At 52.9% G+C, this 26,551-nt stretch overlaps 7 protein-coding genes across 7 annotated transcripts; 4 read left to right on the top strand and 3 right to left on the bottom strand.

The window, feature by feature from the left end:
- Positions 1–479: 479 nt before the first annotated feature.
- Positions 480–797, bottom strand: N0V89_012021 (uncharacterized protein; the record flags this gene model as incomplete). The annotated part of the gene is made up of 2 exons (XM_056220746.1): positions 480–515; positions 591–797. The coding sequence occupies 2 exons, from the start codon at positions 795–797 to the stop codon at positions 480–482; spliced, it is 243 nt and encodes an 80-aa protein (XP_056066049.1).
- A 3,283-nt stretch (positions 798–4,080) lies between these two features.
- On the top strand, positions 4,081–5,565 carry N0V89_012020 (uncharacterized protein; the record flags this gene model as incomplete). The annotated part of the gene is made up of 3 exons (XM_056220745.1): positions 4,081–4,123; positions 4,174–4,335; positions 4,385–5,565. 3 exons carry the CDS (start codon positions 4,081–4,083, stop codon positions 5,563–5,565), a joined length of 1,386 nt encoding a protein of 461 aa, XP_056066048.1.
- A 91-nt stretch (positions 5,566–5,656) lies between these two features.
- N0V89_012019 (uncharacterized protein) lies at positions 5,657–6,502 on the bottom strand (the record flags this gene model as incomplete). Its single annotated transcript, XM_056220744.1, has 1 exon — positions 5,657–6,502. The coding sequence occupies one exon, from the start codon at positions 6,500–6,502 to the stop codon at positions 5,657–5,659; it is 846 nt and encodes a 281-aa protein (XP_056066047.1).
- A 501-nt stretch (positions 6,503–7,003) lies between these two features.
- N0V89_012018 (uncharacterized protein) lies at positions 7,004–10,290 on the top strand (the record flags this gene model as incomplete). The annotated part of the gene is made up of 3 exons (XM_056220743.1): positions 7,004–7,437; positions 7,491–8,751; positions 8,809–10,290. The coding sequence occupies 3 exons, from the start codon at positions 7,004–7,006 to the stop codon at positions 10,288–10,290; spliced, it is 3,177 nt and encodes a 1,058-aa protein (XP_056066046.1).
- A 367-nt stretch (positions 10,291–10,657) lies between these two features.
- On the top strand, positions 10,658–11,491 carry N0V89_012017 (uncharacterized protein; the record flags this gene model as incomplete). The annotated part of the gene is made up of 4 exons (XM_056220742.1): positions 10,658–10,729; positions 10,773–10,904; positions 10,958–11,171; positions 11,238–11,491. The coding sequence occupies 4 exons, from the start codon at positions 10,658–10,660 to the stop codon at positions 11,489–11,491; spliced, it is 672 nt and encodes a 223-aa protein (XP_056066045.1).
- A 251-nt stretch (positions 11,492–11,742) lies between these two features.
- Positions 11,743–13,271, bottom strand: COQ6 (putative ubiquinone biosynthesis monooxygenase; the record flags this gene model as incomplete). Its single annotated transcript, XM_056220741.1, has 2 exons — positions 11,743–12,902; positions 12,953–13,271. 2 exons carry the CDS (start codon positions 13,269–13,271, stop codon positions 11,743–11,745), a joined length of 1,479 nt encoding a protein of 492 aa, XP_056066044.1.
- A 766-nt stretch (positions 13,272–14,037) lies between these two features.
- N0V89_012015 (uncharacterized protein) lies at positions 14,038–15,621 on the top strand (the record flags this gene model as incomplete). Its single annotated transcript, XM_056220740.1, has 1 exon — positions 14,038–15,621. The coding sequence occupies one exon, from the start codon at positions 14,038–14,040 to the stop codon at positions 15,619–15,621; it is 1,584 nt and encodes a 527-aa protein (XP_056066043.1).
- Positions 15,622–26,551: the final 10,930 nt, after the last annotated feature.

Raw genomic sequence — 26,551 nt, 5'->3', positions numbered from 1 at the left:
TCCATGAGAGCGGAGCGTCGCATAAGAGTAAGGGAAATGACCTCATAATGCTTTGTTGACGTCTGGCGCAATGCGCAAGTTTCGCGTAACCACGTTATATTGTTATACATATCGTCCAGTATCAAGCGGACGAACATAAAGATCGGAAGCCCGACCAGCGCGTTCTTGTCGTACAGGCGGACTGTCAGCTCTGGGCAGCGATAGTGTCGTTGGAAGAGGACCTGAGGCCTAATCACGGACCGCGCGGCCATCGAGGTATGAAGTCATGAGGCATCCATGGCCGCAAAGAGGTTTGAATGGATGGTAGAGACGCGTGGCGGGCGAGATGTGACGCTCTACGACGTCGGCTGGGTGATTGAACCAAGCGGTGTCCTCCCAAGACTCTTCCACCAGGTTGTACCCGTCGAGACGGGTTCTATCAATCACCCATTCTAGACATTCTCTTTTGATTAGACCTGTTCGCAGATAGCACTGTAACACTACCGCATATAGAACGGGCTGTTGTGGGGAAAGACCTAGAGCGCCAAGCGTCAGCAACCATCAGCAAGCATTGAGTAATCCAGTGCAAGCATCACAAGGAAAACACTTACGAAGCCGTTTCCGGATTCAAAAAGACCATTGTTTCCCTCGAAGGGCGAGCCCATAAACCCTCCAGGCGAAGTAATTGTCTCGGTGATTGAACTTGTCAATGTAGACCAATCGATGTTCTGCCAATCTGTGAAGTCTGGCGAGTTCACCTTGCCTTGAAGAGGCCCAGCTGCGTTCTCATCGAAGGAGGGCTCGAGCCTACCATCCATATTCATGTATAAGTAAAGGCACGAATCGGTGAGAAATTTCGGTTCTCTAACCTGAGATCAACAACATGCTCCCAAAGGTAGCCTACAGCTTCGTCAAGCTTGAAGCTGACCCAACCGCAGAGCCGCAACCGATCGAGCAGCGCGTCTGCGCTTAGAATGTGGAACTCCGCACAAGCCAGAGATACCTGATAAGCGAACCACGGACCTTTCGCTGAACCTTCTGCGGATATGGCACCGATGGCCAAAATCCATATAAGAAGATCGGGACACAAACGCCAATTGGTGCAGCTCGTGGCACTGAGCGCCTTTTCGAGCCGTTCGCTCGCTTGAAAATGAAGCAAGTGGACGTGGTTTCGGCCTCTGAAGGCTTCTGTCACTCGAATAGTAAAGATTAAGAGTGCAACGCACAGGGCATCCTCGAGGGGGGCGACCAAATGCTCCCTGTCGCGCAGCCACTTCAGTAGCATGCACTCCAGAACGCAAGAGAAATTCTGCATGTCTAGTGGGTCGAGAGGACTGTATGGGTCACCAAACCATGCATTAAGGTCAGCAATCAAGATCAAAGCAGACTCGACTAGGGTAGTCAGGGACTCCTGAACTCGTGCAACTGCACAGCATTCAAGGAGGTGTCGAGATATACGCGGCTGGTAGCCAGGAGGGTGGCGCGGACTGCATGCTGCGCTGAGAAGATCGCTCGTGGAGAGGTACGGCGCATCGAACGACGCGACTGCATGTGCCGTGGCATGCCTATGCTCAGTAAGCAGATGCTAAGCGTATCTGGGCTGGCTTGTACATAATCAAACAAGGCAGTAGAGCATCGTGTATCAACGCCAATAGAACGTAGCGGCTTTCGGTCCATTGGACGCCATCCCACCTTTTGGAGCGCTGAAATGCCATTGCCTTGTTTGGTATCGAATCGGAGCCAAACCACGTACCATAGTATAAAGGCCTGCAATATTCGATTCGAGCCCATCGCCATTAATCCCCCGCGTAACTCAACCATCCTGAGCAGCCCATTGAGGTGTATTGCGCGTTGATGCGGGTTGTCACCGTGCGGCCGCAGGTGCCCAAAGAATGGAGAGGCGAGGGTTTCTTCGACACTGAGTAAATTGAACACCGCGCCAATGTTCGCGTCTGAGATCCCTGTGATCATGTCCGGATTCGCTATAGCACTGTTTACAGATGCTATCGCATGCGCTCTGTGGAACAAGACGGTATCGAGAGGGCCTCGTCCGAATACGTGTCGATGAAGGGCGATCGTGCTGAGCAAGCTATGCATGAACCCTAGGTTGCCCATAGCTGTGCCAAACCATTGCGATCTCATCAGGTGAGAAGTATTGCGAATATCGACCGCAATGATTCCTGGAGCCATTTCGGTGACGACTTAGAGAAGATATCAGCACATGTCGCAGATTGGGACAGGCCAACTGTACGCTGGGTGCACAGATAACGAGAGCCGACAGAAAACTTGCGCATGGCTAGTGAGTACATATGCGGTGTTTCTTGGTATCCTCTCCCATGCTGTGAAACTGCGACTGGCAACGGGCCCCCGGTTCCGCAGTCTTGGGAACCACGCACAGTAAAAGCAAAGACAGAGAATAGACTTACAATGTTCCAGTAACACCGACACATCTCCATTCATATCCATCGGCATAGTTCCAAAAGGGTCAAACAGACTGTTGTCAGGTTCTTCGGTTGGCCCCGGCGGCTGAAAGAGCATGCACAATGGGCATAGGTATTGTCCAGGGCGACAGAGTAGGATCTGGCACTCAGGACACAGCTCTTGCTTGACTACCAGGAGGTTACTTGAATCCACCAGTGGGAAGTATTCCGTTCCAGGATATACGATAGGCGGGCTTGGGGTGGAAGTTATCGGGGTGGTTGACAGGTCGGGCGTACCAATCGTTGTAGGGCTTGTGCTCTCAGGGCTTTTTCGTTGCTTTGCTGCGTGTTTACTCGTTGACCATGGACGCTCCCTTCGAGCTTTCTGCATAACGAAAGAACGAGCATTGCGGCGTCCTTGTTTAGAGCTCTTTGCTTTAGCCGCGTCAACGAACAGAAACTCCTGTTGGACAGTAACGACGGGCGGAAATCCCCGCTTCGCCGTGGCGGGCTCCCGCTGGCTCGCCATGAGGTCCACCCCACGTAGACCTGGCGGGCCGGGACGTCGCTGCCCTGTTGTTCCCAGTTTCCAAGAAGGCGGTGGGTGGAGGTGCCTAGCAGCTGGTAACGATCATTTTGTCGCAACAAGTGGCTGTGCAGAAACTTCCTGATCCAAACGTCACTGTTATCATCTTTGAATTTGATAATACTGGGGTTGCCGCGCTGCTCGTAGGCCGAAGCCGCCTAGAGTGCCGCTGAAGGCAACTGGAGGGGTCCGCGATGCCAAAACTATCAAAGACCCGATTAGTATTAGTCCGCAGCAGCGTACCTTTGGGTATCTGCAGCCGAAGTTAGCCTTCGCATCCGATCAGGTACGCGGCTGAAAGTACCTTCTTGCCTTATAGACGCGCGTTCCTTTCTTTACAGAGATAATGCAAGGTGTCCAGGATGGAGTTCACGAGGGCCACTGATGTATATGTACAGAGGTAGGAGTCATGCACGATGTTTCTGCTGCGTTAGGTGCAAAAATAGAAGCGTTCCTGAACTATTGATGCGGATCACTGAAGCGGAGACTGGGGCAGGCTCTGGGATGCTGACTGATAGGCCCAGGGTTATCTTCATTCGTACATCGTAGAGAGAATCTGACCAGACGTCATGCTGGGCTGAGGCGAGCTGGTGAGCATGGGCTTTAGCTGAGGGTTGTTCGGAATTTCCGACCAACGAGGCTGCAGTGGCTTCCGCATGTGTTGCTAGGTATAAGGCCGGGCACTGGACGCCGAACAGAGTGATGCAGCGGCACTTCAAGAATAGACACTACGACAAGGACGAGTCTGTTCAGACCGAAATTGTGAATGTTCTCCGGCTCTTGTTCCTCGTGTCGTCGAAATAATGTTTCTAAAGATACACGTTAGCAACCTGTTCGCGGGCCAGCTGCAGGTCCAACCGGCGCACCCGCTACGCCAAGCGTCCCCAGACGGATGCGCGAAGGATGAGATGTGTTTCGAGCCGGCTCATGCAAACACCACCACGCAGCGAGCGTGTTCGACGATCAACAAGCAAAGACAATGCAATTGTGCGAGGTGAAGCAACGGGTGAGGTGAGGAAAAGAGGGTCCGCTCCGAACTAGCAGCTACGACATCATTGCGGCCACTCGCGGCTTCCTTGTGAGTCGCCTACAACGATGGATGTGTCGGCGGGCAACCTGGATGCGCGGGCTGGTGCTGGTGAGCCGCACCTCTCTGGCGACAGTGTAGCATGACTAAATTTATCTCAGGCCTGCAATGGGTTGACATCCCTACAAATCTACTGCGCGCCGAACTGCTCCGCAGGCAAGAGCATGAGCGTCCAGAATGCGGGACGAAGGGCAATCGCGGCTACTACAACACGCCCCTCCATGTCTTTGCCCTAGTACTCATCCTCACTGTGAGCACTGCCGGTACGTTGTGTATTCGCGACCAAACTATATTCGTACTGAACATTCCAAGCATGCTCCTTCCCCATCGTCGCCAAGCGCTTTCCTCGATTCCCCGTACCGCACCACTTCCTCTTCATCTCGAGGCATTTCGGCACCGGAGTCCTGATCGCGACGGCTTTCGTACACCTCCTGCCCACGGCCTTCATCTCCCTCACCGACCCATGTCTCCCACCGTTCTGGAACAAGGGCTACGAAGCCATGCCTGGCCTGATTGCCATGGTGGCCGTCTTCGTGGTTGTGGGCATTGAGATGTTCTTTGCTTCCAAAGGTGCCGGCCACGTCCACTCCACGGGTTTTGAAGCGTTTGGTGCAGATCATCATGAGGGACATTTGCGTCCTGGGCACAAAAGAAGTAGCAGTTACAGCAGATTCAAGGCAAACGGGCACCATCACCCGCCAGACATTGTGCTGCACGACATGGAGTCTTCGGATAATCTCATGGCTGGCCGATCGCCTTCCTTCATCGCTTCGCCTATGACGCCTCAGCCGGACCCACGGAGTGGAAGCTCGGGGCGAAGTTACAAAGACGGCGATGATGAGGACTCAGACCTCGATATAGATCCTGATGAGCTGGGTCCGCGCGTTTCGAACGGCTCCGAAGACGAGTCCCGCTTGTTATCACAGCCGTCTGCACACAAGGATACCCACCGTTCGACCTCGCCATATGCTGAGCACACGCCGGACATGACGGAAGCGCAGCGCAAGAAGCAATTGTTACAGTGTCTACTGCTCGAAGCAGGCATTCTGTTCCACAGTGTCTTCATAGGCATGGCTCTTTCGGTCGCCACTGGCACATCCTTCATTGTGCTTCTGGTGGCTATAACATTCCATCAGACATTTGAGGGCTTCGCACTGGGATCGCGCATCAGCGCTATTGCTTTCCCTCCCGGTTCGGCGAGACCATGGTTGATGGCGTTAGCATACGGAACGACGACCCCAGTTGGACAGGCGATCGGTCTCGGTATCCACACGCTCTACGATCCTGCCAGTCAGACTGGCTTGCTAATGGTCGGATTCATGAACGCAATCTCAAGTGGGTTACTTTTGTTCGCAGGCCTAGTTGAGCTTCTTGCAGAGGACTTCTTGAGCGATGAGAGCTACGTGACTCTGCAAGGCAAGAGACGTTTGCAGGCATGTGGGAGCGTGGTCGGTGGAGCAGCACTAATGGCACTTGTAGGCGCATGGGCATAGATCTATTTGTAAATACTGATCAGCATTTCAAGCCATTCGCGGTCGATTTGCATACTATGGGAATTATCTTTCGACCTATTTAGACGGTGCTTCATCCGAACGTGTTCACGTAGAGTGCGTCGTTCAGGTCTGGTATACGTCCCATATCCAGAAGCAAAGATGCATCTTGCTCGAACGTCGTCGATGGCTTCATTATCGTAGCATCCGGGATCAAAGTGGCATCCGTCCAATTGGAGACCTTGTCGTCCAGTCGAAAACCTGAATCCAGATAGTCAGGCGCGAACGTGTCCCAGCTACACATGGTGGCATTCGCATCGAACGGGTCGCCAAACCCATCCCAAGACAGCATCACCGGCTCAGCTACAACCCCATCCCCACCTAATCCAGCGTCCACATCAAAATCCACAAGCTCGTTGAAGTTGAATGCATCCAGATTGAACTCGCCAACCTCCGGCGGACTATCCAGCACCAGACTCGGCGTCCTCTCCTCACCCTGCCCATCTTTCTCTGCCATCTTGCCCTTCGCCCACTCCTTCGGCGACATCCCCATCTTCTCTTTGAATATCTTATGAAAATACCTCGGCGTCAACCCCACCTTCTTCGCCAGATCCTGCAACCTCAATCCCTCTTTACCATTCTCACCACCAGCCTTGATAGCCTCCTCAATCAACACGCACGCCTTTGCGACAGCTTTCTCCTGCGGGTCTTCCATCTCCGCGACGTTGGGCTTGCAGCGTTTACAAGCGCGGAAGCCCAGAGCGGCGGCTTCCGCGGGAGTAGCGCAGAAGCCAACATTTGCGCGGCGCGCGAGACGCGCGGGACAGGTTGGGCGACAGTAGACGTGTGTGGATTTTACGGTGTAGACAAATTTGTTGTTGGCGGCGGGGTCGCGCGTGCTGAGGGCGCGCCAGCGGGAGGCGTCGGTGGTGTAGGACATGCTGGAGATGTAGAGGGGACGGTCGGACTCCAAGTTTGGTTTGAGGGGAGGCCGCTGAGGATGGGAGAGCTTTTTGAACTGGTATGACTCTGCTCTGGGGTAAGCACGCGTTATCTATTGAACTGTGGTTGAAGGCTTGATCGGTCGCTGGTAGCGGAGATGCTGAGTGCTGATTGGTTACTTTAGGAGCATCTTACATGCATCCTTCGGTGACGTATGTGGGGATAATCCCGCGGTGTCACTTGGACTCTGAAAGCCCACAAGATCGACGCAACTATCTCCTGCTAATTCACTAGCATAATATTAAACTTGCAGTTTGGGGAATGTCACCTGATACCGCGATGAGGTCGCGTCGTCGTCGCTTCCGTCTAAGACGCGGACCTACTGAACGAAGCAGGCACGAATGAGGCAGGCAAGACCAAGCTGTCAAGATGGCTTACACAATATTTCTCATCATTCTTGAGACCCGATGTTTCCCAACCTTACTCCCATCTGGGCACAATGGCTAATGCCAATGTCGCTCCCTTACAGGGCATTGCAGCCCTCCCACCGACAACAGTGCGTCAACTTGGGTCGACCAATGTCCTCCGTGACCCCAGTTCAGTCGTCAAAGAACTCATCGATAACGCTCTCGATGCTCGTACAAATGCCATTTTCGTAGACATCTCCGCGAACACACTCGACTCCATTCAGGTCAAAGATACTGGCCACGGCATCTCAGCTGAAGATCGCCCATTGGTTTGCCGCAGGTATTGCACCAGCAAGATTCGCGACTTCCATGATCTTGAAGAAATCGGTGGCAAATGGCTCGGCTTTCGTGGTGAGGCTCTGGCGAGTATGGCTGAGATGAGCGGCACGCTGGAAGTCACCACCAGGGTTGAGGGTGAGCCGGTGGCGGCGAGGCTGAAGTACGGAAAGGATGGCGAATTGACCTCGTGAGTATCAGATCACCAGAAACTAATGCCAATTTTATCCTGACCCTCGACAGGACCGAGCATGCATCTGCACCAGTTGGAACAACGGTGAAGGTTACCAACTTTCTGCAAACCCTCCCAGTGCGAAAGGAAACAGCGCTCAAAGAATCCTCAAAGACGCTTGCCAAGATCAAGCGCCTTATACAGTCCTACGCTTTCGCAAGGCCATCTGTTCGTTTTAGCCTACGCGTGCTCAAAGCAAAGTCGAGCAAGGGCGACTTCGCGTACGTCCCGAAGAAAGGTGGTAACGTTGAGGACGCTGTGTTGAAGATCATCGGCAAGGATTGCGCCCTGCAATGCGACTGGACGGCCATAGAGTCTGACGGCTTCGAGATCCATGCCTTCCTGCCCAAGCCCGACGCAACTGGTGCCAAGATTGCCAACGTTGGTTCGTTCCTGTCCGTGGATAGAAGACCTATGTCGACCAGCCGAGGCACTCCGAAGAAGATCACTGCGGTTTTCAAAGAGCGAATTCGCAAAGCCAATGCCAATTGCAGTTCGGTGAAAGATCCTTTCCTCTGTATGAACATCCTGTGTCCGCCCGGAAGCTATGATTCGAACATCGAGCCTGCCAAAGATGATGTTCTTTTCGAGAGGGAGGATGTCATTATAAATGTTGTAACCGAGCTCTTCGTGGCCTACTATCCTGAGGCAGTCGTTATCAGCGACGTAAATGATCATAGGCCGCCAGTTTCTGCGCAACAAACGATCCTTACAAATGCCGGAAGCATGGTCAGTCGTCCCGATACTGCCTTCTCGATCCTCGAAGAAGCGACGGCAGTTCACTCAAAGCTTCCCGAAACTGCCTTCTCAATCCTTGAGGAGGCTGCTCCAAATGAGGTGTCTGGTCCAAACAGAGGCGTCCACACTACTGTCGGTTCTCCAACGCGCTGGCGATCAACAATGTACGGCATCGATGAAGAGGATCTGGAGCTACTTGACTCTGAAGATCAGCCTCCAGTGATCGAGGAAGAAGAGGACGGACGACGAGCCGCGAATATCTCAAATCCCTGGGCAATTGCTCGTATGAACGCTTCTGTCAAGCCGAAACAGCTGACACGCAATGCTCAGCTCATGACTCCAGCCAAGGGTTCGGGAGATATAACGATAGGTTCTAGCTCACCTGTCCCAGCAACTAACACGCGTCAGAGGCTACCATTGGAGCCACTGACGCCCAAGACCTCATCGAGATTGAATGTGACACAACCATCGCGAGATGCGGTCGTTCAACAAAGCATTGAACGAGGATCGCAAAACTCTGGACAGGCCTTCCTGGTAAGTGACCCCAGGTCAGTTTTATGCATGATCCCTACTCATGGTATATACTATTAGGTACCCGAACAGGAAAACGTGGTCACTGGAAGACTCTCTGTTACCCGCAAGGCCAGAGCGACCATTGTTCATGACTTGAGCCCCTCATCATCGCCAGTTCCGCATCGTACTGGGAGGTACCAGAAGCCTCCCAAAGATCAACAGTCGCTACATGCCTTCGAAGGCCGTCCTGGGGGTAACGACTGGTTTGGCAAACCTATGCGCGGCCAACCTCCGTCCAGATCATCCCGTCCTCAAAAACAGAAGCGGGTTCAGAACCTAGATACACCGGCGTTCGACCCCGACAGCCCATCGCACCCGTTGACTTCCAAAAACAACTTTGACATCCGTGACTTCCTTGGACGAGACAGGTCTCAACTTCAAGGGAGCAATTCATTTGAGCCGACACCAGGTGCATCGTCTTTCACACCCATCAATCGTCCTTTCATACCACCCAGGATCCTTGACGTCGAACAGAACATGCAGCATCAAGGATCACGGTCAACAACACGTGGTCCCAAGTTTCGAGCCTCATCCACTGAACCACCGCGGCGCCCGCGACATAGTAGGAAACAACTGCCATACAACTCAGACGGCTCCGAACCCAACTTCATAGGCCAACTACCTGCCTACGCCGAAGGAGAAGATCTAATCGCACGAGCTAGAGCATCATCTTTAAACTCGAACAGCATGCCTATCACAGCTCACGCGGCAGCCCGTCCTTCGTCACCAGTAGAACAGCCTCGTCTTTCGACCGCGCGTCCAGCAACATCCGCCCAAGAGATGGCCGCCATGTTCGCAGCATACAGCGACCTTCCTGATGCCTCTGCAAGGAATTCCCATGCTACTAGAGCCCCACCTACTCCACCTGTGCCCGAAGCATCAGCCAAAGCCCGTCCACAACGCCGCCGCGGCACAACCGACGGCCTCCAACGCACAAAGTCCTCACACCTCCCACTCGAGCGCGTGCCCTACGAGTACCGCATACACAACGTTGTTCTCCAGATATACGTTCCTACCACACGCATCATTAAGGTCATGCTCAAGCTCGACATGCAGAGGGACAGTGTAGAATGGGGATGCCCCGCCGATGCATCTGCTTACGACGCCTTCTGCACGGCAGTGACAGTTGGTAGGTTGAAGGCGTGGGTCCTGCGGATTGATGGCATGCTTGAGGGATTCGACACAGTAATAGATAGGGAAGGTGCACTGGGGACGCTTGAGTGTAGTATTAGAAAGGCACTGGGGAAGGAGAGTAATGGCCGTGAGGTTGAGCATGGGCGAATTGGAGGAGCTGCATCAAGTGTTGAGGAGTGTATCGACAGCCTGGCTCAGGACCACTGTGCGCTTCCGACATGGGAATCGTCCGCAGGACTCCTACAACGCACTTCTCCAGCCCTCGCTGATCCGCAGACTAAGACTACTGCGTGTCTTGTTCAAGGATCTGGTGACGAGTTCGGGGGTGCGGATCTCGATGACGAGGCGATGCTTATGGATTTCTAAGAAGCGACAGGGAACTTATCTGTATGATAAAGGTGAAGGCAAATGGCAGACTGATCTCTTGCCGGGAATGTATCGTGCATGATCTCAAGAGAGTAAGGCAAGAAAAGAATAGGCTGTGTGCATAGGGCCCGTGATTAGTTGCCGAGGAAAGGCTATACATGTAAGTATGGATATGAACCGTGCTTGTTCTATATCCAGTCACCAACTTGCCCACTTTGTGAACGCAAGAACATCCGCGGCGTTTCTGCGATATGATTTGCCCCGCCGTCGAGCTCCGAGCTACCCCTCCAACACATGTACTCGTAAACAACCCTCCCACCTACCATTCCTCCAACCATCCCTACGACTGCCACCGACCAAAGACAACATGGCAGACCACGAAAAGCAAATCGAAGAGTTCGGCAAAAACGACGACTTCTGGCTCTTCGGCTATGGGTTTGTCTCCTCATTCCACACACCGGTCCCGCGCTCACGCATCACAGGAGTCTGATATGGAAACCGCCGCCACATTTCGGTACACCTTTCCCCCTTCCACAAAGGGGTTACATACTGAGCGCAAACCAGACGAGCGCATACCAGGCTACATAGAAGGCTACGTGCGCCGCTTCTGGCAGGTATGAAGCCCATGTATCTGCCGTGCACTGGGCTAAGTACATACACAGGCAAGGTACGCCTGCGGGCTGCTCTCCCCTCCCATATAGAGTTGACAAGCAGTAGCGAAGACCACCGCGGAACACCCTCCGCACCCGGCCGCGTCGCCACGCTGATCGACCGCGCGCACTGGGAGACATTGAGCGACACGCACGAACCCACCGAGCGCGTGTGGGGCGCTGCATATCATATTCCTAAGGCCAGAGTGCCTGAGGTAAGGGAATATCTTGGTGCGTAGTTCTGCCTCGGTTTTGTCTACCAAATGGAGGACGGACTGACGTCTTGGTGTATGATAGATATCCGCGAGATCAACGGGTACAGCATCCAGTTTACGAACTTCGTTCCGTCTTCTGACCCCGAAGCGCCGGTGAATACACTCGTTTACATTGGCCTTCCTTCGAATCCTCAGTTTCTCGGTCCTCAGGACCCAGAGGCCCTCGCCGCACACATACTGAAGAGTAAAGGGCCAAGCGGGGAGAATAGAGAGTATCTTTTCCAGCTGGAGGAGGCGCTGAGGGGTTTGGGGAGGGGCTGGGGATGCGCATATTAGTGATTTAGTGGCGAGGTGTCGGAGGATAGAAGGGGAAAAGAGAGTGAGAGGTGAGGGGCAGGTGGGGACGAAGTTGCACAAGGTGGGGAGTACGGAGGAGCAGGAGGAGGTGGAGAAGTAGATGGCAGTATGTCGTACGATGGCGTCAAGTCATCATTACGAAGCCTAGAAGTCGCGACCAAGTCATAGCAAGTCATACAAGTGTATGTATTCACAGTTGATTTTACATGTGCTATTACAACAGGGTATTTTTACGCACCACCAGCAGCTCTGTTCATGAAGAACCCCTTCAGCGGACCCATTGCATCCACCGCCCTTAATCCTAAACTCCTTAGCCCTACGATCGGTCCCGACTCCACGCTATACAAGCGGTGTAGCTTATCACACACGCCCAGCATCGCATTATTCTCCGCATACCGCGCGCTATTGTAGCTCTCCAGCGCCAATGTACTTCCGATATCCTGACCCGTCTCCACCGCATGCGATATCGTGCGGACGAGGGCCGCGGCGTCGCCTTGACCTTGGTTCAGACCTTGGCCTGCCAGTGGATGTATGGTGTGTGCGGCGTCTCCGACAAGGGCAACGCGTTCGCCGGTGTAGGTATCTGCGTGGCGCATACGGAGCGGGAAGGAGGCGACGGTGCCCGCTTGAACATCTGCCACGCGGACGGGGATGGATCGTTCGTTGACGGGTGTATGTTGTTCTCGCCATGCAACCTCCTCCTCTTGGCCGGAAGGAAGGGTGTGTAGGTATTCGAGGTCGGTGGGGGATAGTCTGAAGCCTGCGTTCACCATAGCGACAAAGTCCGTGGAAGATAATGACTTGAGCTTCGCGGCGCGCTCAGGAGTCGTGCTCCATACGAGTGTCGCAAAGTTGCCGGGCATGGGGAGCATGGCCATCGGTCCACTGGGCAGAAAGCGCTGGTATGCGATCTTGTGATCCGGACCACCCCAGCCTGGCCCTGAGAGCTTCAGTGTTGCGACAACGCCATGTCTGCTGTAGTCGAAGCCTCGAGAAGGTATTCCAGCGAAAGTTCGCACCGGGCTGTTCGCGCCATCTGCACCCACGAGCAGTCTGGCTGCTAGTGACCTGCCATTTGATAATGAGAGGACGGGCCACGATGACAGGTCAAGCTGTTCTGTATCCTTTCCAAGCTCAATGGAGTCTACCTTGGTAGAAGAGAAGATGTCCACTCCTCCCAGCTCTTCGAGACGGCCCAGAAGCGCGGAGACCGTGTTGACGTTCTCAATCATGTACGCGATAGTCGTGGGCTGGGTGGGTTTACGAGGGCCGAGGGATCGCGCGGTGTCCCAATCAAAAGATATGCGAGCGTCGGATACGCCGTCCCATACCTGCATCTCTTGGTAAGGTTGGATTCGGGAGGTGTTCGCGTGTCGCCATGCTCCAATCTCTACAATCACGCATCAGCAACTGCACATAATACGAATAGAGCGCGCTTGCCCTGTAGGTTCTTCACGGACGCCGGTGTCAGCGAGCTGCACCTGTTGGAGAAGCTGTCCAAATTCGCATCTTTCTGCAAGCGGTTTCTCTGTAAATCTTGCCCCTCAATGAGCGCGACCTTGAGCCCATTGGTAATTGGGGAGGCTTTCAGGCCAGCTAACAGGCTGAGCCCGGCTGGTCCACCACCAACACATACTACATCGTAAATCTCAGGTGCACTCGGAGAGGTCGAAGCATACCTCCGCTGCAACCGTAAGCGAAATCGTACGGCAGGTGGAGGGATGGCCTGATGCGCTCTTAAAGGTATCCGAGGCGGCATCGCGGGCCTTTCAGATGATTCGCATGGGTGAGAAGTTATGTGCCGTGGCTACCGAGAGGAATGTTGGGAGCGTGGTGTTCGCGCTGTTTGCAGCGGCGATGATGGCACGATAAGCTCAACGCCCGCTAGCCGCTCCTGGGTAGCTTTCCCGAAAGCTCCCTTCACGTGCCCGTCCTTCCTTCTCACCTTGGGCAATCACGCACGCGTGTGACCTTCACCTCCATCATGTCCCCCACGTCCTCAATTGCCTCATCTCGCGTCCTAGTGACGATGTTACATGTTGCAGGTCCGCTCTGCGGGATATGTCGTCTGAAGACACCAAAATATCGTCGAAGTCACCATTCTCAGATCTAGCTAATCAACAGACAGCCCCTCATCACCAACCATGGAAGATGACCATCGAGCAATGGCAGTAGATAGAGCGGATTGCAACGCTATAAACACCACTCGTTCACAGCACAGCTTTGCAACGTTGACTCGCGCCGCTATTCCATCATGACAGCCTTCATTGGCAGCTTGCATCTGTTCAACTAAACTATCATGACGCGAACGCAACCTAGAAGCAGTTCATAGCATGACAAGAGGAAGAAAGTGCGGATTCCCATAAATGTTCAAACTCCGTTTCAGAATCGCTTTATGCTTCTGAACGGTGAACTCTGGTCTCCATTCCGAAGATCTCTTATCTTGCATTCCTTCTTCGGTCTTTCACTTTCTCTGACGTTTATATTCCATCACTGCATCTCGATTACCCTTTGCCCTTCACTCGATGGCACTTCCCTCTTATTTTAAGTCCGTCCCGAGGAGTGGCCGCGAATCCCAAGCACACCGCCAGTGCCCTGCGGTCGCACAAGACGGGATCGCACCCGACGAGTATCCAACGTTCACGCGACCCAGCAGTCCGGAACTGGATGGATCCAAGCGATACACGGATGATGCGCCCAAGAGGAAACGCACGCACCCCTGGACATTCCGCCGTGATTCGAATTCAGAAAGCGGAGATGACTGCGACCGGCCACTAGCAAGAAGACTCTCTCGGAAGGCTTCCACGGTTCTCCACAAGTTCACTCCCCAGCGTACTCGCAGCGATGCATCTTCTGCACGAGCACAGAGCCTCCCAGAGGGACCGGAAGAGGCCGACGAGCATGTAGAGCCAGTTGCAAAGAGAAGACACTTCTCTGCAGAAAGGCGGCGCTCGTCACTGCAGAAACTGAAGGATCTCATCAACAAAGTACACAAAGACTCTGCAGCGCCGACTAAAACCTTCCTCCCGGCCCCTCCGCTGGATGAAGATGATCGTGACATGGGCTTGATGCAAAGATCTTGTTCTGGGAAGGCCCCATCCCTCGCAGCTGAGGATCCCGAGCTGATCTACATGGCTGGCGCCCTGCCAGCGCCCGCGTCAGAAGACAGCTCGGGGGATGGAAATGGAATCGGAAATGGAAACATCAGCCTAGATCCTCTCTTGAACCCCAACTTAACGGAGAGTAAACATCGAAAGGCATCCACTGCCGCCGCTAGCCTGGACTCCGACTATTGGGTCAATGCAGCTACAGCAGCTACTAGTATCGACGTTGATATGGACGATGGGCGTGAGGTTGGGCTTCTTCCACCAGCGAGCCTCACCGGCTACAGCCCTCCACCTAACCCCAAGAACAAGCGCGCTCGCCACTACCCATACAATGCACTGCCCAACTTTCCCAACCGTCGTAACTCCCTCAAGAGGCAATTTTCACTTTCTTCCAAGTCTCAACGCCGCGACATGACCACCGCCCTGTCCAACCGCCACATCGCCCCCTGGGACCCTCTCTCAACCACTTCCTCAGTTACTCAACCCGATTCCACCTCCGTAATCGGCGTCCTTCCCTCCCTCTCCTCTGAGACAACTATATCACACATCAGCATCCCCACCTTCAACCTCCCACAATCTCCTGCAAGTCATCCCGAGGGCACCGATCAGTGTCCAGCCTCTCCGTCCAACCCTCCCACCGAGGCCTCGGAGGAGAAAGCGGGATCCACCTTCACGCCGCCGAGCCCGTGTACAGTACCTCCCCCTTCCACAGAGCCACACGTGTCAGAGACGTACGTCTCGCTCCCAGCCCTCCACCAACGCGATACACTCAACGTCCCTGACGTCGACACGCACCCCTCCACGGCCGCGGACTCTACGTTCTCGGGCGAGGAGTTGCGGCTGAGAAGGTCCGGCAGTTTGAGGCGCTCGGCGAGTGCGTTGACGTTGGATGGAATGGAGGGGTTAGAGGGTTTTGAGTATGTACAGAGGGCGCTGGGGTGGTCCGGGAATTGTGGATGTGTGAGGGAGGGGTGTGGGTGTGAGGAGAGGGGAAGACGGTAGAGAGGACGAGAAGGGATGGTAGAGAATTGGGGTTGGGGTGTAGAGAGTTTATAGAGGAAATGTAGATTTGGTGTTGTGTAATAAGGCGAATGGTCTTTTGCTAGCTGCACTGGAGCTGCTTCTTGAACGACTAGACTCGATCTGCGTGCTGAAGGTAATGCTCACTGTTATCGTCAGCAGCTGCCTTCCTTGCATCCGCTTAATTCCCAGGTTCCTGCTGGAGGTATGCGCGCAAAAACGTGCTCTGGCGCAGCATGTGGTTCTCATACGACCGATGAAGCTCGTGTGGAGCGAGAGCGATCGAGAGGAGCCATACCCATTCCAGCTGCTTTTTCTGACCATGACCAGGTGTAAACCACTTTCACAGGCGAGAAGCGCACCGCACGAGCAGGTCGTGCTCGGTTCCGATGCTATGTATGGCTACTTCGGCTCCAGACATTGACATGTCAGACGTGAAGTAACGTCTACATCGCTTTCTTCGGACGGCGAAGGCGGCTTTTGGTTTTCTGAGGCGTCTCAAATCGCGAAGGGAGTTGCATCCGACGGTGGCGAGCGATGAATTGTGGTCGTGCTATGCGCGAGCTTATATTGCCTTTTTGAGACGGGTGAAGCCAGATGCCTTTGAACGGTGGTCGGCGTGCTTTTGCTCGCACCCGGTCGCGTGGGGAAAGCGCTCGGCACGAGTGTGGAACGGGTTCGTGATATGGCGTGGATATGTAGGATTCCTTGGTTGGGTGGCATGTTGCTATGCATTCTAAGGAGTGTGTGGACCTAGCAGTGTGAGCAAGCTTGATAGATGAGGGTATAGAGAGAGGGTACGTACTTGATCTAAATCTCTGATATCAATATTGGCACTCTACTAGAGTAGCTTTTTAGATGGTCTCTGAGACGCTATTAGGTTAAATCCAGAGGTCACGGCTGTGAGGAGAGACAGAATTTGGGAGAACTACCAATCGTTAAAGATTGATGTAGTTCGACGGGCATTTGCTAAGTTCATGTAAACTGCCAGCCATCGATGGTAGAAAATAGGCGCGATTCGCCATGAACGACGCGTAGACCACAGGCATCGCGAGTCAAGGCTGCATGTTGTGTTGGTACATACAAGGCTAGGGAAGATCGACGGCACGTTGGTGCTCACGTGAGGACGCATCGTGCGGCGTAATTAGGCTGCAGTGATCGCGATGACTGCGTGATATTGGGCAATTGTGAAAGACCAGCACCAAGGCCCTCAACTCTATGCTCCTAAATGAAGATGGAAAACAACAAGTTCTATGCTTTTGTGGATAATACTGAGAAGGCTGACCATAGGGCTGTGTGACTGCTCCTGATGCGAATACTAGTCGCGTCAGATGCGCGTTGTGTTGATGCATTCACCCAGGCCACCATGCCAACCACCTCACTTACAGCCATTGAGCGACGACATGCATGTAAACTCGTCGCATCGTCATCTTGAAAAAGGCGGAGATTGGATGATGACAGCCCAACGGTTCCTGCCGAGCGCCACGTTGACCGCGCCCCCGGCCCCAATGTCTCAGATGGGATGAGGCGGCAAGGCCGCTCCCAAGACCAGCCATTGCCCACGACCCTCCTTGGTATTTTTTTACCACAGTCTGCACGTCGTCTCCTTACATTCACAAATTGGATTTTATCTTCTCAGTTCTCTCCCATCCGCACACGATGCCTTAACTTCGAGAACACTGCGCTCCATCGCACGCGTGATGGCGACAAAGCCTCTTTTCTAAAGAGACTTTTTCAGCACTCGATGCGCGCAACTGTACACGAAATATTTCGTGGCTTGCGAAGCACTTTTTTGAGTTGTCAGTGTCGCGTCTGCTTCAATTGACAGCCGTACTGACGGTGTGTAGACCTCGACAGGCACCTAATGCCACCACAGGCAGCTAATTTATAAGACGCCCGCTAGGCGCGACGCCGTTGGACCGATTCGTGGTCGTCCACACCGAATCCTGCCCATGGATCGATGCGCTGTTCCACTCCCACCCCACGCGCGATTCGCTTCTTCTTGTTTGTCACTCGCTGGATTACAGGAGGAATCGATACCTGGCTTTCACAAGTCCTACCTATATTACTACGAGGAACCTTATTCCAACTACAGTTGACTGTTCGCATAACCTCGTTCATCAATTGTCGAGTCGCTGCGCTTGATTCGTAGATGCTGCGTTTTATGACATCCTTTAGGAACACAAATTCGTGGTCGACTGCACCCGGCGACGGGTGCAACGGACCTGCTGTCGAGATAAATCAGATGTCTTCGGTCGCAGACGATTCGAAGGCGGAACGTTGAATTTCAAGACCATCATCCAGTGTAGAACATACCAACAAGGCATGACTGCAGTGCCGGTGGCCAAAGTTGGGATCTGGCCGAGGCACTCCCAAGATGCGATAATATTGCTCTGGTTGATCAGTTTGGGCTGTAAGGGTAACGAGCGAGGGCGGACATAGCACTGGCGTGGATTGCGAGAATGTATATACATCAAGGGGAGAATGTATCGATGGCTGGTTCACTGTGTCGCGGAGACATGGATAGGAATCTCGACTAGTCAGTTGGCTATTGGCGAACCTAGCCCTACTGCTTCAGCACCACGCGCGAATTATTAGTGACAGTTTCATGCTTGATATCAAACGACTGGTCACAATAATATAAACGCGTTCTGGAAGATGAAAGTGCAAGACTGTGTTGACGAACGGCTGCGGCTGCGAACGTCCTAGCTCGTCATATTCTAGCAAGAGAATGAAGCTAAAGCTCGGGCGAATGCTCATGATGTACATGCGCATTGTGATATGAGACTGATAAATTGGGGAAGACCATAGTATCATGGTAAGCTTTGGATAGCCCGCAGTGTACGTGTTTTAGAGTAGCCAGCTTTGCATTCGGTCCGATTATCGTCATTAGCGACGAAAATGGGCCACCTCTAATAACATTCAGGTAGCTTTGGTCATATGTATACAAGCTTTTTCGACAGGCTGATTGGCTGCGAAGCGCTGAGGTGGCCTTCTTAGTGGTAGTTCCCGCCAGAAATAAGTGTCAAGCATGGAGCCTCATCAACTAAATAGTCGATTAATCATGAATATTCGGCCTCGAAGCTCCCCCAGTATCACGGGAGGTGGCACATTCTTTCCGCAAAGCAACGATGGCGCTCTGGGCGCGCACTCCTGCTTGATTGTCCCTCGACACAACACAGGCAAGTTAAGCTTTAGTTCCTCCGCGTCTGACGACATCCGTTTCAGCCTTGCGATGATCGATATCAACTAAACCCCTAAGGTTGACATGTGCATAAGGCGAGTTCTCGACGCTGACGCGACGGAGGAAATTCTTCATCACGGCTGTGCACGAATCTCCACCTTCTGCAGCTAAAAACATGATCTCCCGTGGCATCCGAATGCGGTTCACCGGTTGAGGCCCGTAATAGTCGTCGTAGGATTCGATAGCTTCCGACGAGCCGCGCTCGCGCCAACATGTGTACCGTTACGAAGCAGGGCGCGTTATGCACGGAGTCTCTTATAGCAAGGCTTAGTGTCTGTCCGCGAGTAGCGGCATATCATGGATCTTCATGGGGCTCCACACAGCTCGTGTTGGACAAATCCTTGTAATTAGCATGTAATCCTTGCATGGAGCCACTTCCAGAAGAAAGAGGCAGACAGCGCGCAAGTGGTGCGTAAAGGCTGTTCATGAGTGCTGTGTCTTGAAATAAGCGATGAGATACGCATGAACCCGCTCGGCTTTGCCCTGCGTGAAAGTTAAGTTTTGAACAATTCTTGTTGAACGGACAAGGAAGTCTATCGTCGCAGTTGGTATCGCTCCAGCTTTTGTGGCTCACGCAATCGCTTGTAGTATCCAATTGTCGCACTTATGCGTGACATTCGCTGTTAGTTAGCATGGAACAATTTCTTACTTGAACGATCTCAGAGTGTGAGGTACCCATCGTGCAATCGTATCCCCGGCTACCCAGGAGACCAAAATCATTGACCGATGAGCAGGGCACACACAGAAGACCATGAAGCATGGACCTGTCGATCTTAATTCTGGCTCGTGATCACCAAATTAATGTGGTGCATTTGTTATCTGACATTACTCGCTTCTTGACGTGTACGGGGGTAGGCCACTATGGTAGCGTCATAACCAACACGATTTTGAAGGCTACGCACTACTGTCGTGTTCACCGGCGGGGCTGTGCGGACATGCCAGGTGTAGCAACCTTGTAGATTTTGCGTTCGGGTATGGAAGACTGCTTTCGTGTTATTTAAACTTCCCGGAGCAATCAAGCGAGAGCCTCTCAGGCAACAGGTCTCCCAATTGACGATCTTCGTTTGACTCATAGGCAAACGATTACCTAGATAGCTCCAGATGCTACAGAAGAAACGCGGAAGCAAGGGCGATTTTTCGAGACAAAGGTTCACTATAAAGACAGGATCGTTACTGTCTATTCAACACATTTGGATTTACCTTGTCGAGAAGCCTTTGTTTCGGCCCCGGAGGAATAAGATACTAGGGTAGAAGGGTATAGAAGGCCACTGATTCATGTTACCGATGAGATTGACGGGATGACTTTCCTTTTCATGCGTGTTTGTTAACGTTTGTTGTGGTTTTCCCAGCCACGAATGCACGCACCCTGCCGCTCCGGCCCTGCCATCAAGCCACTCGAAGTACGCCGGGCCAATGATCATGAATTTACCATGCCAAACCTATGTTCAATCAGGCTAGACGAACGTATCAAATAGGGCGGATAGGAGATATCCCCCTTGGCTGCTTACTTTAGCGTGAACCTGAGACACGCCCTTGTGTGCCCTACTCAACGGGCGTGCACAGACTTCGGACGCGTCTGGTAGCTGAACGCTCATCAAGGACGGAAGTGTATTGCTGTCCAAGGTTCTCGTTTCTTCAACATCATTTTGGTTACCTCGATCAAATCGATGCTTCGTTCCAGAAACTCTTTAACGAATTCGTTCTTCCCATAGTCGATGTGGTATTAATCCGGTCAACTTCCGCCCAGAACTTCGAAAAGGCTTTGTATGGTAAGAAACGCTATGAGCAGGAACGAGTGGGTGCCTTCAACGTCTGCTATGGAACTTCGCGGGCTGGGTGATGGCAGTATTATGCTACCTCCATTGCGCAGGCTTGTCTTCCCATACGCTCTTTGGATGTCGTCCTAATTCTGCTACAGATCCCACGATCCGCTTTCCTCTTGCGCTCGAGCCGCCCGGAGTCGGCGACCATTCGCCCGATCAATCCTACTCATCCCACACCCCACGCATACCCCATAGACAACGAGATCGCATTGCAGTCGGGATCCCCTGCTGGAAGACTTTTTACGGGACGGACCGCCCCGGCGGTGCTGCGACTCAATGCTTATATTGATGCCCATGATTCCGCGGGAAATAATCGAGGGCCTTGACAGGCAGTTGACGAGCGCGTATGATGCGCCCCGAACAAATTGTTACTGTGTTGAGTGAGCGCAGGAGTGTTGAGTTTGAGTTTCTTTGGGATGACCGGAATGGTCACACTCTGGGCAGCGGGATACTGGGAGCAAGTGAATGTTCTTCCAACCACGTCAATCTGGTCAAATTATGATGTCCGTGAACGAAAATTTGATGGGTGGACATGGTGTCAATGATAACATGTACCACGGACACACTCAATCGGCCAGACCGTGGAATACAGGCATATCTTAGAAAGCTAGTGATGTAACTAGTGTCGTGCGTGCCTGCGTGAAGATGTCAATCTCTATGGTTGTTACCACGGCAGATAAAAAGTCGTCTACGCAACTCTCTGGAGTGGCCAAAGAATTCCTATGACGGTGTTGTGGTGAGAATGGGACTGGAAAACATCTATACAGATATCATGAGAGCAGATAGCACAAGAGTTGTATGGTAGCGTGGCCAAGCGCGTCAGTACATCAAGTGTGATACTGTCTGGCCATATCTGGTGATGGACATGCTATCGAAGAGAATAGAGGAACGGTTCAATTGATGATCTAACAGGCTTCTACTACTTCGATCGCTCAATGTAATTTTGGGTGAGGTGCTAATAACATGTCCCACATACGCCCATGGTTTCGCTGACAGCTCTGAGGCTTTTCTCGTTGACTAGCAAACGCCTTGGTCATTCTCTCAAGATATAACCCCGTTTTCGACCATTTTTTCCGATCAACGACAGTCGTAGACGATTCCAGTCGAATCTAGGCTCAACCCTGACGCGAAGTGCTAGGTGTATTGCTTTCTTGTTCCTGTGGATTGCTGCTATCCTGAGTTGTCGGCTGTTGCGGAGGTGGACTTTGTGCTACGTGCGGCATTAGCAGACCGTCGCTGCGCGCTTGTTGAATACTCACGCGGGGTTTTCGTGCGCTTGAAGAAGCGCAACTTTGTATCGTGGTATAACAGCTCGCACGGGTGTATATCAGAGTCGTGAATCATGATGGGAAGGGCGAAGGTGTACAACTGCAGACGTGGATGCGAGCTCGAGGTGGGCGCAATATGGAGAAGGCGTCTTCCCGTAGCGAAACCCCCCACAATGGCATTTAGAGCGTCTTATACCGCTCCAGGCGAATCGCAAGGCTCTCGTCTTCTCTCACTTTCTTCTCCTCAACAGCCCCGGACGAGCACCTAGGCCTTTTGTAGCATAACCCTGCTTCCGTGACTCATGTCCACGCATATAGGTGCATGATGGGGCACAGAGAGACAGTGGAATAGCTTTCTGCGGCGACCCGTGCATACACAAGTGGCCCTGCTACCAAATATATCCGCGAGAGAGCTCGTTATCGAATCGTTCAGCTTGGTCCGGTGAGTATGAAGCGGATAGCCTTCTTACTCGCTGGGTGTGTTGCTTTTGGCCAAGATCCCTCGCGGGGAGCAGGGGTAGCGCGTCCCCGTGTGTCGACGCGAAGTCGTCTGCGGATGCCCAAGCGACGGCGTTTCAAAAGGTGGCTGGATGACCCAGCAAATGCCAATTGTCCCTGGTAGCTTCTGTGGATTTCTGAGAGCAATCATAGTCATTTTCCGCTTGCGGACCGAAGTTCTGGACCGCGGCAACCTTCTTGGTACGACGGAAATGATGGCTGATCGATGGCTGTGTGGTGCATATTCTCGAAGCGAGTGGGACTAACGGAATTTCTTGAGGCTGACATCTCATAGCGTCAAGGTAGGTAGGCAGTTATGACGCGTTCGCAAAGGTCGCGAGATGGTGCTCGTAGGCGTTGTGTCCTCGAACGTGGGCCCAGATCCGCATAAGAGATGCCTAGGTAATCCTCGCAACCACAACATCCTGAGCTTACTTCTTAGAGGTCTTCAGTATGGCAAACGGAGCGCAGATAAGCCTGTTACTGACAGAGCCGATGGTTTGCCTTGGTGCCTGGCGTGAGATGCGCGTCCCAAAGTAGTCAAGTGAGCTCGGGCTGTCGGTGCTGCTGCCGCACCGCCTTGACGTTTTCCCCCTTCCATCATCTCGCACGCTGCGTGGAACCACTACCTACCTTTGCAGGCACTATCTCCAGTAGTCGATATGAACACAGACGCGACAGCAAAGTAGGCAGCTGTCAAAGAAAAGATGGAAGAGCGGGACACACGGCCAACGAGAAGCATTGCCGATGCGGAGAAGACGAGGCCGAAAATTCCGATCACGGTAATGCGGATGTTGAGGTGTGGAACGTGAGCCAAAGCAAACATCGTTCCCATGAAGAGCATCGGAACGAAAACGCATGCGATTGCATCGAAGATGGCGATGAGCGTTGCAAGTCTGATGTGGATGGGCCCTCGGCTCATGCGGAACCAACTGCGCAGGCGCTGGATAATTTTCTCATCGATCCAAGCGATATGGTTGACAGCCAGATCCATGAGTACGCCATATGATTCAACACCCACTATCGCGACGAAATCGGGCGACGCTGCATCTTGATACGCTGCTGCACCACCGGCCTCGTTCGTGGGACCAAAAGTGCCATTCTTGAAGAGCTCGGAGTTGTGGTTCAATAACGCGCTTGCGTATGCGCCGTGGCCAGGCAACTTGTATGAATCATAGAGAAGGCAAATATCTTGAGCTGGGTACGATTAGATATCGGATCTTTGAGGGTGCATCTGCAAAACTTGCTGTGAGTTCTTAACTTCTGCTCATATCTCATCCATTGGCCATAGAGCTTTCCGTCTCTTTTTGCAAGTATTCGAGGGTACTCGAGCGTAGTCGAAGGGCCGCAGCCCTCCCGCCTTCGCAACTCTACGATTCTGTTGTTGAGGTTTCTTTCCATCACAAGGAGTTCTTCTTCATCGTCATAAAGCTTCTTGGCCCATTGAGATCCAAATCGACGGTACTTGAGTTGCTCAGGATACTCTGCGCTGTCTCTGTAGAACTTGCTATATGGCTCATTTGATCGCGGGGTTTGTTGCGCTTGCATGTCGGGCATTAATGTGCCGAGGGTCACTAACATGGGTTGTGCAGGGTTAGGCGGCCAAGAAACGAACTCGACACGTGTGTCTGAACAGTAAAGATGCTTGAAAGAGATAGAGGATATTATCTTGGAGTGACTGCGGAAAATGAAGGTGGGCTCCAGTTATATATCGCCGGAGCACGCTGTATTCTGTGTGGCAGTGTATCGATGCTGTTACCGCCGAATCTCTGGCGTGGTCGTGAAGCCAAGCACGGCAGCTTTCTCTGGAACATCAAGCAGAAAGAACCAGGCCATGGGGCACTGTATGCAGGTCAGCTCCGTTCAGTCAGTTGAATGGAGCAGAGGAACAAGGGAGGCAATGGTTAAGACCTACCGTGGAATGCAGATGAGCGAAAGGTCCTTCGATGGCTTCGAGATGGTGTGCTGTTCCGACCCGAGATCTCAGTCGATGCAGCCTGGCGCGCGACAATGATCGTGGCATCGCATAGTACTCCAATGACGCCGGACTGCACATTGAGAGCTGGTGATCTTACTTGGGGTCGCACTTGATGGCATACTCGTGTTTGTTACGACCGCCAATGACAGCCATCTGGGGAACGCGATCAGCATGCGTCGGGCTTCACGGAAATAGGCCGGTGGTGTTCGGACCTCGATCGTTTGAAGCGTGGCAACGTCGGCATTTCAGGATCTGCACGACATCAGCCTCTGGCAACCCACCCAATGCTCTTTGCTCCAGTTGGAATGCGGCACAGTCGTTAATACAAGCACTTTTTTGTCGCACAGAGCGCTTGAGTGCATTGGTGTTGACCAAGGTGGAAGAAGAAGTAAGCGCGAGCACTCGCTGGTGGCTGTAGATGGGTTAAAGGGGGCCAGGCTCTGTGGTAATTTGAGTAGGCAAATACGTGGGTGCTCAGCCTTCTCCACGTTCTACCACCGAATTGGTCAGCCGATATCGAGATCTTGCCGCGATACTCGAAAACCCAGCCCTGTAAGCGACAGCTCCTTGGCCTTTCCGACCCTCTCATCCACAGCCCCATTTTAGGCAACGAAAGGTGAAAGTATCTGCTCCCTGTACAGTAGGCCTTTGTGGAAGAATGACTTACCATCTCCGGGATGCCAGCAGGGAGGAAACGACCATGGTAGAGATACTGACAGCTTAGACGAATTGAGAACAGCAGAAGCTGACGCTATACGAGGAATGCGTCTGTCGTAAATGTTGTTACAGTAGGCCTCGTAGTAAAGGACCGCAGATGGGACACTGATGGTTCACATGGTGGAGAGCAACTGAACTGCGAAAAACGATGCGGGGGCCTTCGTCATTGGCGAGCCACAGAACCTCCACGAGCCTATAGCTGGCCACCGCCGCCATCCAACTCACTCAGACTTTTTCTCACCGCCCCTTCCCTCTCATCTTTGCGGCAAAGCTAATAACCTCTTGTATTACGATCTGATGCGCCTAGACATACCATAGGTAGCCGTCTTCGTCTTGGTCGATGAGGATTCGCGCCGAAGAGGTCCTTCATGCACGTCCAGTTGGTGTGTTGTTTCTGCCTGACTGCTGGGCTGAGCCCGAATGCAAGCAGACGCGCGGTAAGCTTGGGGGAGTCGAATGTGGCAGATGCGAAGCAATCAACTGCGTCGTTCCCGATGGTCCCCTTCACGCGCCTTCTTCGACATTTTCAAGGCCAAAGGGTGAAATATGTGTATCTATAGAGCCCAATACATCAGTACATATTGCCGTATCGGTCATTGAGACTCAACAGCAGAGTCGCTTCCTATGGTGGCAGTGGCGTCCAGCCTCCCAAAAGTCTTCTTGCAATTAACTTCGGGCTCATGGAAGATATGTTATGGACCACATGAACAATTATCTTCAGGACCACGCATACTGAATGCGTGCCAAACGCTACTAGCTAGGCCAGACTTACCTGTGGTACCAGTTTGGAAATGACTACGCACATAAAGTACCCAGGTATCATCACCGCCACGGGGCGCTATTCCTTGGTGAAAAATTCTCACGACAAACCATTAGAGCATCTGAAGCCCCTGGGAGAGCTTTTGAGTATTACAATAATGTCTTGAAGCTGAAGAACTGCTCCTCGTGCTGTCGTTGGGAGTGCAGATTGCGCTAAACCGCATGTGGCTTAGCGTCGAAGTGCGCATCGCGTTCTCCACTCTGAAAGCGGTTCCCATCCCATCTCATTCGTTGTCACTGCCATCTCCTCCCCAAAATGAGGACCGTATCGCAGACCTCTGGGTCGATGACAAGACATTGATGGCCGTGGTTGTCGTCGGCCGTACATAAAGCAGCGTGATGCCGCCAGATCGGGGTCGCGCTTCAAAGGCGTGCGCAGCGTGTAGGAAGCAGAAAACAAGGTGCTATGAGACAACAACGGGTAAGTCAGTCCAGTGCGCACAACAATCCCACTAATTCGTTTCTTCAAGGCCGGCCGTGTCTCCGCTGCGATCGCATTGGACAGGAATGTTCACTAAGCGTGGAGACACCTTACTCTCGTCCTTCTTTGGGTGACAATGCATTT

This window comes from Didymosphaeria variabile (assembly GCF_027946475.1).
Source record: "Didymosphaeria variabile strain IMI 356815 chromosome Unknown scaffold_9, whole genome shotgun sequence".
NCBI classification, from domain to species: domain Eukaryota; kingdom Fungi; phylum Ascomycota; class Dothideomycetes; order Pleosporales; family Didymosphaeriaceae; genus Didymosphaeria; species Didymosphaeria variabile.
This window is presented reverse-complemented; position numbering and strand designations above follow the sequence as displayed.